The sequence below is a fragment of the Lemur catta genome, chromosome 13 (genome assembly GCF_020740605.2).
Source record: "Lemur catta isolate mLemCat1 chromosome 13, mLemCat1.pri, whole genome shotgun sequence".
NCBI lineage: Eukaryota > Metazoa > Chordata > Mammalia > Primates > Lemuridae > Lemur > Lemur catta.
The window spans coordinates 70816859-70829620 of NC_059140.1; the positions used below are offsets into that span (position 1 = coordinate 70816859).

The 12762-nt window shown below is 43.0% G+C and overlaps 1 protein-coding gene across 1 annotated transcript in view; it reads left to right on the plus strand.

The window, feature by feature from the left end:
- DCLK1 (doublecortin like kinase 1) overlaps positions 1-12762 on the plus strand; it is a 307997-nt gene that overhangs the window by 252388 nt on the left and 42847 nt on the right. Inside the window, exons 9-11 of the mRNA XM_045567186.1 lie at positions 5480-5537; positions 6035-6154; positions 9945-10091. Of these exons, the coding sequence (XP_045423142.1) occupies positions 5480-5537; positions 6035-6154; positions 9945-10091 (325 nt within the window). The remainder of the gene's footprint in view (positions 1-5479; positions 5538-6034; positions 6155-9944; positions 10092-12762) is intronic.

Here is a 12762-nt window from a genome sequence, read left to right on the forward strand (position 1 = left end):
AGCAACCATGAGTTACTGAGCACAGACTATCTACAAAGCCCTTCACTTATGACATTTCATTTAATTAATATAATAACTCCACAATGTCAGTATTGTCTCCATTTTATAGGTGGAAAGCCTGGAGAAGTTAAATGCCCAAGTTTGCTCAGCTGATAAGTACTTAGCAAGACATAGATCCGAGCAGTACCCACACTTTTAACCACTCTACTCCACTGCCTCTAGTAAGGTATCTGCAGGAAGACTGTGGCTTAGCTGAGCCAAAGTCACACTCATCGCATTTGGCCTTATATAAACAAGACGGAAATTACGTTGGGAAAGCCATTCCTAAGGTAGTGGATGGAGGCGTGCATACAAGTATGTGTGTGTTTATGTAATTTTTTATTTCATTGATACTTTTACCGATAGTAAATCCAACTCATTTTAACTTTATTTCCACTATAGCAGAAAACCCCATTTTTAGCAGATTGCCCTGCCCTCGCACTGTGGGTTGTCTGGGTATTCGCCAGTGTTCGTCATCTGTTAGGTCTGACGTGGTGGCCATGTGCTGTTTCTCCTAGCTGGTCCGCGGCTCGGGATGGCATCTCAGTCCGACAGTGTTGGTCTTCTCGCAATAGACATTTCCCATTTCTCCATCCAGAATTAATTTGTTTCTTTCTAACTTCGATTGCATTTGTTTTGCACGAGTTCACATCTCGGGTCTCACGGTATGAAACTTCAGCCAAAACACCAGATTGCCCCATGAAGTGTTCGTGTTCAGCTCCTGCTGAAAAAGGACATATGGCATGTGCCCTCTCTCCCCAGAGATATCACAAAACATTCTTTTAATATTTTCCAGAGGTCCGAGAAAATAAAAGCAAGCTAGGAGTGTTATGAGTGGCACACATTGCTGGCGGGTGCACTGCCTTGTTCTGAAGGATGAATATGTATGAACAAGGGCGAGTATGTTCCTCCCCTGTTAATAATATGCTGTCACAGGCAAGATTTTCCTACAGCGATGGACACAATTGCAATGTCTTTCTGTGGTCCTGTGCCAGCATATTCTTTAGCTGGTAGATCCATTTAGATTTCTGTCCATGCTCCAGGAGCAACTTCTCAGGGGGGCCCCCGGGCCCCCTAGGACGTGCTGAAGGAAGTGAGTGGACTGTGACTTCAGCTGGGAGAGAGATGCTCTATTTCGAAGCTGTTTTTTGGAGCATTTTGAGGCCCCAGAGCAAAGTGAAAGCTGAAAAGCACTAACGAGAGGCCAGAGCACAAGCAGAGAGCTTGATATGAGGTGCCCGAACCTTCCTGGCCCTGTGTGGACCAGTTACCACGTGAGCCAAGGGTGCGAGTGATGCGGTTGTGAGCAGAGCTGGTGTCCCCAGGTGGCCCCTGGCCTTCCTCCTGCCTGCACTGCTTGTATTTTCCAGTAGTGTAGGCAGCTGAGCTGTCTCCCCTCGTCTACCCATAAGCCAAAAGAGCTGCCTAACAAAACTGCTGGCTCTAGGCACAAACATAAATAGGTCAAACCCACCAAAACAAGCTAAGACGTTAGTGTCTCCAAAATGGGTTGCTTCCACCTAGGAAATCCTCAGAATTCTCAGTAACCTTAAGAACCATGTACCTGCAGTTTATAGGCCTTTCCTTTGGAACTGGGAGTTAAAGGACAAGTCAGTGCGAAGAAGCCTAGACATCTCTTGGCTGCCTGATTGCTGTTCTTCCTTCCTTCCTTCCTGAGGCTCCCCTGGCACCTGACAGCCGTGGGGCCCTTGCTCAAATCCAAAATAAAATTCCGCTTTGGAGATGTTGGACAAGACACTCTGGGCTGCCTCAGTCCTCTGCTCTTGGCAGTTACCTCCTTATAGAAGAGGCTGAGACTAGATTTTATTAGGATTAGCTGGTAAACAAAGGGTGCGGTTTGCTAACCCCTCTTTATTGGGGTGGGGGTGGTATTCCTGTCATTGCACTAACTGCCACCATGCTCTGGAGCTTCCACAGCTGGCCAGCAGGCGTGGAGCACCCACTAGTTCAGGCCCCTGCTGGGCAGTTCTGGTGCAACAGAGAGAGAGGAGACACAGCCCCTGTACGTAGAGCCTTCTCCATAAACAAGGGGTGCCAGGAAATTCAATGGACGCTATGGTAGACGAATGCTTGGGAGCTATTTTTTCTTCACATACTCTTTTAAAAGCCTTCAAAACATAGCAAACAACAAGAAGAAAACCCACATTGGCCCAGAGCATCCCAGTCTTGCCGGCCATTCGGCCCTTGATAATCATTCCATGCTCCCTGGGGGAGGGGTGCGGGGGCCGAACCCAGCCGGGGTTGAGAATCACTAAGTTAAACGAGACAGCTTTCTCCAAATCACTTTTAGCACAAACATGAAAAGTTAGATTCAATTCAGTTTTATAAAATTTAGAAATTTCTCTCTAGTAGCTTGAGCTCTAACCCAACCTTAATGGGAAGGTGACTTTACAAACTGATTTCCCGTGGACAAGGAGGAAGACAAAGTTTTCTGTCACCGCTTTTGTTGCGGTATAGAGGGTTCCCTAAAAGGTCAAGAATATAATTCCAGGAACAAATAAGCAAATGGCCTGTATTTTCACCAGAAATCCCACTGTCTAGTATCTCAGTACACCCCACTGTAGACTCCTTGAAGAACAGGTCGCATTCACCTCTGAATCCATGAAAGAAGCACGAGTGTCACTGCCCAGTGATGTTACACAGGCACAGCCGTCCTCAAAGTTCCAGATATGTTGGAAGGCAAATGCCTTAATTAAGGTTTTATTTCCTGCCAACTGTTTTCACTTAAAGCAAGCACTTACACTTTTATTACATGTATACATTTAGTTCTGACACCTGTTTGCAGGCTCATTTGCCAGACTAGCCACTTTCCTGTAAACATGTGCTTCTGGTAATTAAGGATTTTATGATGTGACTAGTTCTGCCCTCGAGGATTCAAGGAAGAAGTTGCAATATTAATTTTGCTGGTCCTCTGTGGGGTCATTGTCCAATATAAAATATGGGTAAATGTAATGGAACATTCAAGCCTATTACAAAAGGCTCTGTGTGGGAAACCGACGTGATCCTTCTTCCTAGTGTGCCCCAGGGCCACCCCGGCCAGGTCCGCTCCCCGCTGCCCCTCGGCTGTAGGCTCAGGACAGACGCTGCCTGTTTGGCCTCCTGGGAGCAAACACACCCGCTCGGTCACTCACTGTGGATTCTGTTCCTTGTGCGTCTGGCTGTAGAAGGGGCTCTGCACCCTCTCTGTGCCCTACACCAGCCCTCTTCCTCGAGTGCTTTCACGTTACTCGTTCAAGGGAGGCCAGGATGAAACGTCAAGCATGGAGAATCACAGAGCTAGGAAAGCCCTCTCTCTTCGGACCAGCGTGGGCCTGTCCGTCCATCCCCTTTGTAGAGGCGATGGAGGGAACATCTGTTTTCATTTTCGAGCCTCCCAAACCTCCAGCCTCGCTCTCTGTCCCTGCCTGGGATTGCTGGTGGCTACCGAAGCCATCAGAGCCATAGTCTAGATTCCCCTGCCATTGAATGGAGCGTGTTGACGCAGATAGGAAATTGCTCATGTATTCCAATCTCAGATGTGCTTTATCATGATTTTTAATGATTTATGAAAAGCAGAATCCAGAAATGCCTGAGCTTTTAGTTTTCCTCTTAAGTATTTTCAAATTTGCAAACAAATTCTTCAGAAACCTCTTAAGAAGAGGCTACTGAAAGGGACCCTGTGGTCTTAGGTCTATAGCGTGAGGAATGCCTTTGTATGTAATTCCACTTTCTCATTTACGTTTGCCCACACATTCTTAATTTTTAATGTTAAATATTTTGGTTTGCCTCTTACTGCGGTGCTTTCACTCCACCCCTACCCCGGGGCCTTGCTGGTGGTCTGGTGTTTGCGTGGGAACGTCAGCACACCAAGCCTGCCTTCAGCCAGGGCCCCCTCACTCCTCCCTCGCGGCCTCTCTGCCAGCCATGGTGTGGTCTCTGTTGAAGGACCGACAAAGGCAGAGCGGCAGCGGCGTCCCTGGGCCCCCCAGTCCATTTCCTCGTGGAGTTAAGGCAGTGCGGACTTCTCCAGACACCCACATCTCTGCAGGAGGGCCACCCTGAAGCAAAGGGTTGTACCTTCTCCCCTCCAAACCCCAGAACCCTCTATTGGAGAAAAGAGGCTTCGAAGTGATTCTCTTATCCTGGTTTTATTCACCAGATATAATCGTGACAATTCAATGTTTGTTGAGTGTCTTTTGCAGGAAGCGTACTGGGAGAAGCATTTTTAGAGGTAAATGACATGAACAGTTTCTAAAATGCCTTTGAAACAGATTTTTAATACCTGGCCTCTTGATTTACTTATAGGCAAATCATTTTCCTGCTCCAACCACATAACTAGGAGATCCCATTTAATTCATCATACTGAAGATTTTAAAACTCTCTTTTTAATTTTTTTTTTTTTTTTTTTTTTTTGAGACAAGAACTCTGTTGCCCAGGCTAGAGTGCAGTGGCGTCATCATAGCTCACTGCAGCCTCAAACACCCGGGCTCAAGTGATCCTCCTGCCTCAGCCTCTTGAGTTGCTATTTGTGTGTGTGTGTGTGTGTGTGTGTGTGTGTGTGTGTGTGTGTGTGTGTGTGTGGAGATGGGGTCTTACTGTCTTGCTCGGAGTGGTCTGGAATTCCTGGCCTCAAGCAATCTTCCCAACTCAGCCTCCCCCAAAATGCTTGGATTACAGATATGAGCCACCATGCCTGGCCTAAAATTTCTTTATCAACCTGATTTCCCTTATATCCATTTGGATCCATAAAATTGACTTTTATTTATAGGTAAAAAGCTAGGCTCTCTTAGTTTCACACCAGAAATGAAATGGCAGTGCTTGGAAAGTAGCGGTTTATTATGATTAGTAAGTAGGCATTGTGTCCTTTGATAATAGACGCGTCCTTTGTGTTTGGCACTGCAGTATCTTAGAAATGTTAACACAAATTAGGAAGCTATTTAAAGGTAGCAAAACGACTACACCCTCCCTCCTACACCTGTCACAGATGAAGGGTGGTGTTGATTGTACTGTATGGGGAGCAGGGACCCCAGAACCAAAAGCCCTCGTTTTAATGCTGCCATGTGACTTTGGGACAGTGCGTTTGTTTTAATTGTCACCTCCATATTCTTTCTATGAAATGAAATGAGACAGCCTCAACCTCGAGGCCAGAGGAGTTTAGCACCACAGTAGCCACAGTAGTGTTTTTATAACAAGCACGGTGACATGAACAGCTCAAGATTTTTCCATGCTGGCATATTTGTTGTCCTTACATTTGGTTAATCCATAAACATTTACATATTTCTTTGCTAAAAAAAAATAAAAAGGGAAAGGAGAGTCTTTCACAAAATATTTACAACATGATGCAAGATGTATGGGTAAGAAATTAATCCCTGAAAAAAAATGATTCAATAGATCTGAAATTCAGTTTTATTTTTTAAAAAAACAAACTTTCTCTTTGCAGGTCGACTGCTAGGGAGTATGCTCTGAAAATTATCAAGAAAAGCAAATGTCGAGGAAAAGTATGTATAATGTCTGGTCTTATGAAGTATAGTGTTTAGGGGGGGTTAAAGAAACACAAAGTTCAGCTCCCAAATAAACATAAGTTTACCCTAAGAGTTGCATTTTGGTGGAATAGAATATTATATACTTATTAGACTATAACTTTTTTTATAAATATCCCTGGAATAAAAGTTAGTTAGAATGATTAGTTATTATTTTTGTTCCTTATCTTTGTTTACTTATTTGTTTGTTTATTTTCTTCCTTTACTTTTGTGATCTAAGTTTCATTCCATCCCTGTATATGAAATTATAGTTATAACTATAGGTTCTGAATTTACAAGTATCATCTAAGGACCTTCAATATCGTTTGGTGATTCTAGGCTATCTGAATATCAGAATGTAAGATATACTCATTATATTTTACCAAACTACATCTCTCTTGATCCTCAGATATTATAGTTGTACTCGTTTGAGTTATCTGTTTTGTGTATATTAAGATAACTTCTTCCTTGGACAGGAGCACATGATCCAGAATGAAGTGTCTATTTTAAGAAGAGTGAAGCATCCCAACATTGTTCTTCTGATTGAGGAGATGGATGTGCCAACGGAGCTGTATCTTGTCATGGAATTAGTAAAGGTATGTATTTTGGAAGAGAAAGAAACTTCTATTCAAGGCACCTTACTTTCCTATATTGTAGAGTTCCTTTTCCTTATTTTCTCCCACCAGCATTCAGTTACTCATTTCTGGGCACTGGCACAGCGATTAGGAATATTAACCAGAGAATTGTACTGCAAGAGTTCAAGTCCCAGCCTTGGTGCAAATAGGCCCATGACCATGGATACACCTCTCTATGCCTTAGTTCCCCCAGATGCAAAATGAGAATACTAATAGTACCTACTTAATAGTGTTATTATTGTGGGGATAAGGATGGATGGCTTCTACCAGTTTGTGTGACACAGAAAGCATTAGATATCAATACAGTTATTGTTGTTATAATAGAAAAATTGACCACTTTTTCAAGAACTACCTCCAAAGGTACCAACCATTTTGTAAAAACAAGCTTTAAACTTTTAGTCATCAACATAATAGAAAAATAACAGACTTATCAATAATGTGAATAGTCTACTGCCTTTTAGTGAATGTTTTAAATCTCCTCCTGTCACCAAAAAATTACCTTTTTAGTCTATGAAAGCATAGAATACAGGAATAACCAAATGTTGATAATGGTTGAATGCTGGTGGAAGGTATTTTACCTATTCTCTTTACTTCTGTACCTTTTAAAATTTTCAGGAATTAGAAGTTTTAAAAATAGAATGCTTAGTTTTTATGAAGTTATTTCTTCTCAAGCCTTTCATTTTATGTTATGTTATTCTGACTGAAGGTCTGAGTAATTTCTGCGTTAGTTGCAGAGTGTTGTGGGTTAGTGGCTCCACCTCCTGCGGCAGCTGTGTGCCCCGCCAGTGACAGCTTTGGGCTCCGGAGGCCATGTTGGAATCACACACCCAAGCTAGTGACTGTGCCACGTGGGATTTTTTTTTTTTAAAGATTTAAGATAAGGAAAGCATTTAAGAAATGAATCTGTTATGATATAGAAAAATGTTCATTTCTAGGGCTTTTAAGCTTTCATTTTTCAGAGTTGCTTCACTTTAGATATGTTGACATTTTTCTTTTTTACTTAGTGATTATTTATATTTATAGGTGAAACCTATTTTTTTTTCTCCAGCATCCTCTAAGGACCTTCAACATCATTTGGCAATTCTAGTTAGAACTTTTTTCTTTTGGAACATGGGGGTTTGTTAGCAGTAACACATGGTTATTGTCGTGTTCGAGGCTGAGGGAGGTGGAAATGTTAAACTGTTATTCCAACAAAGAAAGGTCCATTTTATTCACTCAAAAGATTTTCATATTGGTGCTTTATTATCAGATTATCTTTTTACCAACGTGGTAAATTACACTTTGTCTAGCACCAAGGATAGTATTTTTATAATGGCATTAATTTTAGACTAACAACTTGAAACCATTCCTATTGCCCCTCTGTGTGCTGTTAAAAATTGATTAACCCTGTTATTATTGATGAGCTGATTTTTGGAAAGCTGAGACTAAATTAAATTTGAAGATGGCAAAGGCTCAAGTGTTCAGACCACATTTTGTGGGCAATCTTAGTCTGATTGCCAATCATATGCTTAGGTGATTCTAGTAGGGTCCCCGTTGTACTTAACTGCCTTTGTGAATTCTCCCTGTGTCACCAAGGCTTCCTGACAAGGCCAGGGAGGGTCTATACGGCCCTGCACTGGGACTCCTCAACCGTGCCACTAACTTGTACTCTTGGATTTAGTCTGACCCAGCACTGCACTGAGGCCAGGTCTGGAAGCTTCCCAGGAAGGAAGGGCCAACCCCAGGCTTGATTCGAAAGGCTCCCATAACTTCCCCCTGAGAAACTGAGATAAGGCTGTGCCTCTCAATTCCTAGGTGCCCAGTGGTGTGCCAAAGAGTGTCTGAAGCTACCGGACAGACAAGGCCTGTGTTCTGGAAAACAGTGAAGTGGCAGTTCTTAAGAGGGAAATTGCATGATTATTAGGAACAGGACTTGAGACTTCTGCCTGCCCAAAGTGCCGCGCATGCAAACTGCCTCTGTGTCCTCGGAAGGCAGCGTCGTGGGGAGGTGGCCCTGCTGCGGGACCCTGAGAGAGCAACAGGCGCTAGGAAGGCAAAGGAGAGTCGGGGGGGGGGGGACCCTCCAGGAAGGGGGCTGTGAGGAGGACAGGTTTGGAACACAGGGATCTTGGCCTGTTTTAAAGACAAAGGAAGAAAGACCCTACCTGGGGCATAAAGGGAACTGTCCTAAAGTCGTGGCAGGAGATGGAAGTGGACAGGGTGGAATGAGGTTGTGGGAAAGGATTGGTGATGTCTGGAAGAGGGAAGAGAACAGTGGCATAACGTGTGGGAAGGGAACAGTCAGTGTGCGGGTGCTTTGCATAAGGAGCGGGGACAGGAAGCAGTGCGGTTGTGAGACCACACAACACCCCAGGATGAGGCGGCAGGAACGTTCCCTCAGACGGCGCAGCGGGTGGCCCAGACGATGTGTGTGAGAAGTGCTGACGGCTTTGTTGAGGACGCAGAAGAAAGGAGATGACAGGATGTCTGGAGCCCAGATAACTGGGACAATCGTGGCGTCTTTGCAGGGTCTCCATGTGCAACCCTGCACGTCCTGCTGCATAACTCTAGGGTGCTATTCACAGAGACCACAGTGACTGTCCTGCCCACCCCAAGTGGCACAAAGACAACGTGAAAACCTGTGTATAGCAGCCTTGCCTTAGACAGAAACAGCAAGTTGAGAGAGAAAATGCTCATTTTGAAAAAAAAAAAAAATGTACATGCTTAGTTTGAGAACTGCTGAGGCTTAAAGACCAGTGAAAGATCTCTAGAGTGGAGACCGCTCAGGGAAGCAGAGGGTCCAAGCCGGATGGTCGTATTTGAAAACATACGAGGGCTGTATTTTGTTTTTGCTAAGAAAAACTGAGTCCCTTAACACATCAGGTAACGAATGAACACAGTTGGTTCCTGTGTTCAACTGTTTGGCACGCTGTAGGCAAAAATGAGGCAAATAGTGTTAATAAATCAGACCCAAATTCTCTGAAAGGCTTTCCAATAAATGGAACCAAGATTGGAACCTAAAATCATTCTGTTTCACCAAATAGCAACATGCTAGCAAGGATCAAGGGAAGCCAAAGTTCAGATGAATAACAGTCATAGAAAACTTTCTGTGAACATTCTCCACTCTCCATCTCTCCTTCTCTCTCTCATCTTTGGAATGACAGTTTCTGGTCCTTTTCTCTGTTCCCTGCGAAGAAGTGCAGTATTGAAAAAGAAAACACTACACCCACTCCCAGAGAGCTAAATCTAGAATATGAAGGGGATATGTGTGTGCACGTGTGTGTGTGCACGTGTGTGTGTCTTAATAATTTCACAAGGCAGTAGAACATTTTGTTAAGTGTGCGGTTTGCAGCATTACCTGTTTCTCATTGTGGGAGGCTTAGGATAATGAATTTGAACTTCAGCCGACAGTCGGTTCGGGACAAGTAGCACGTGCCTCCTGGTTACCCACGTGTCACAAGGCCTCTTCCCTGGAGACCCAGCTCCGCCTCCTCCTCCCTGGCTGGGGGTGTTGGAAATGGCCACGTGCCTCACGTGTCCTCACCCCACTCCTTTCTGTGAGCTCTAAAGAAAACGTGGCTGGCTTGCACCGTGGGCAGAGAAGTCACCGTAAAGACTTGGGGGCTTTGAGAGGGAAGCGGCAGGGAAAGCCCTTAGGAACCTGAAGATTCTGGTCCATTCTTCATTTCCTTTCTCGTGTGTCAGTGGCCTCTGCAGGTGGCCCGCTGGCCCATCTGCTAATGTGCTGCTCTGCCTGCTGTTCTGTTCTCAGGGAGGAGACCTTTTTGATGCCATTACTTCCACTAACAAATACACTGAGCGGGACGCCAGTGGGATGCTGTACAACCTGGCCAGCGCCATCAAGTACCTGCACAGCCTGAACATCGTCCACCGTGACATCAAGCCAGAAAACCTGCTGGTAAGAGAAATTCCCGCTGCAGGGCATCCCGAGTTCCAGGCACTCCCAAGTGAACGTGAATCTTTCCTTCTTTTCTTTTTTATTGTATTTTCTTTCTTCTTAAAAATGCCTACCTTAAAAGCTAATTTCCAGCCAATTTATATACAACACTTTTATGTTAGAAAGATTTTATTTGGTGAAAAAAAAGGAAACTCTTTTAGATTTTCTCATCATCTCTCAACTTTGCATCTCAATAATATGGTCTAAACCTAAGAGAAATGAATCATAATGGGTTTTAAAGACACCAACCCCTTGGAATAAAAGTAATCATGAAGAAGACTGATTTCAGAAAACAGAGTGGCTAGTTGGTTTGCTTTCTGCGAAGTCCATATCTCTGGGGAAATATATTGAGAGAGTTCTCCTAGCCTGGTTACTAAGGGGATGGTATAGAAAGGAGGGAGAAGGCAGAGACTTGGGGAACTGTCATTGGTAAATAAGGGAGTAACATAAATTTTGCTGGCTCTTCAGGCTGGAATTTTAATGAAATATATGAAATTCTCCCCCGAAGATGCTAGTTGGTCTTTTACTTTCATGATCCACCCGTGAGCGTCATGTATCACATGTGACTCCCCTTAGCCTGCCCATGTCTTCAGAAATCTGGGAATTGAAGATTCTCTTTCCAAAGCAGTGTTTCTCCAAGGGTGGTCCAAAGACTCCCTGAGTCACAATTACTCCCAGATGCCTGTTAAAAATGCAACTTTCTGGGCCTGGATGCAGCCCTACCAAATCAGAATATGGTGACTGGTGACAGTGTGCAGAAATCCACATCACAACCCCTTCTCCCAGGTAATGTGCATGCGCATTCAAGTCTAAAAGCCAATGAGGAGCCCAACTCCCCCTACACGTATAGAAGCTGAAAAGATCTGCTATTAGGAAGAGCCACCAATGTGCTCAGCCCATTGAGCTGAGCTAAGGGCTTTACTGTCATTATCTCATGTAATCCTCACAACAGCCATATGGGATAAGTTCTATTACCGTTTCATGTCACAGGGAAGAAAACTGGGCACCTTGAAGTTAAGTGACCTGCCCAAGGCTGTAACAGCTCATAAGTGCAAGAGCCAAGATCTCAATCTGCTTCTGACCTATTCAAAAGCCCAGCTTCTTACCTCTAGACTGCAGCAAACTCTGAATTAGGGAGAGCTTAATTCAGTGCTTGCCATGTGCCAGGGGACGAGAGCGACACATGCCTTAGTGGAGTTGACGTTCCGGCAGGAAAGATAGGCATTCAAGATACATACATGCACAATTAGTTCACTGCAATTATGTTAGTGATCTTATAGCTACTGACTAATAAAGGCAGCTGAGGTCAAATGACAGAGCCCCAACTTAATTGCGCCTCAAATTCCACATGTCCGCAGTAGCCTAAACATTCTCTTCTGCATAGTTGCCTCCATAAACTGTAGCAATTTTCTTTCATCTGCATTCATTATTCCTGTATCCTGAATTATGCGGGATGGTCTCACGGGAACAGGCTTACAACTGGGCCTTTGTTTAAAAACTTCTCTAAGCTCTGAAACTTCAGTGATTGAAAATCAAAGTTTCATTTCCCTTCTCCTTTTTCTTTGCAGTTCAGTTTTGTGTACCCATGGCTCACTTGCTCCTCACCCTTGTTACCTATTTCTGCAAATGCTGTAGATGACTATATAGTAGTGTACTTTTACTAAAATTCAATTCTGTAGGATACTTTTAAAGTATTGTGCTCATTAGAATGTATTTTAACTGTAGATTACCCAAGAAGAAAAAAATCTCTCCTTCCTTTTTCCTTTCTTATCTGAAATAGAGAAACCATTGCAGTCATTCCTAATATAGTTTTAAAGTATCTATATGAAAAATTAAAGAGATTCTATTCTCCATTATAGTAATTGCTTATGATGGTGGGAGCAAGGGTTGGTGAATTTTGCAGGGATAAAGCTATTATAGGATAAAATAGAAGAATAGAATAAGTTTAGCAAAATTAGGATGACATCACTAATTGCACTGTTAATTTCACATTCTGTTGAACTTTCCATGGAAATAAGAGAGAGGTAAACCTTCACATACTCAGGATTTATAGTAGGATGGACAGAAGTTCAAAGCCAAGTAGTTCACGCTTCCACCAGCTGGTCTTATGACCTTCAACAAGTTACTTAACTCCTTTAAGCCTTCTTCAGGGAGGATTTTATGAAGATAAAGAGACAACACATAACTATTAGTTCTCTTTTTTTATTGCCTTCTTATTTGTAATGAAAGTTAAATTATTCCTAAAAATAAAACTGCTTAACAATAACATTGTATGTAGTGAAAATCATTTTTTATCTTTTTTTGACATTACTTTAAAATTTTTACTATTCACCCATACATGGATTTGCTACCTTGTGGCAAAATGCATGGCAATAGACTATTTTTGGAAAATGTTATAATAAAGTTAATGGAAAGGTTTTGAACCCATGTTCTTACCTCAGGGAATCTTACTAAATAAATAAAAAGGCCTCATGATGCACTTTGCTTTACTATTACATTAGAAGACCTCAGAAACCTTCTCAATTGTTAGACTGCTAATAAAATTTTTGCTAGTTAAATGAGTAATATTTGTTATAACTAACAAAGTGTTTTTTATAAAAGTCTAATTCAGCTATCTATTTTATTTTATGTA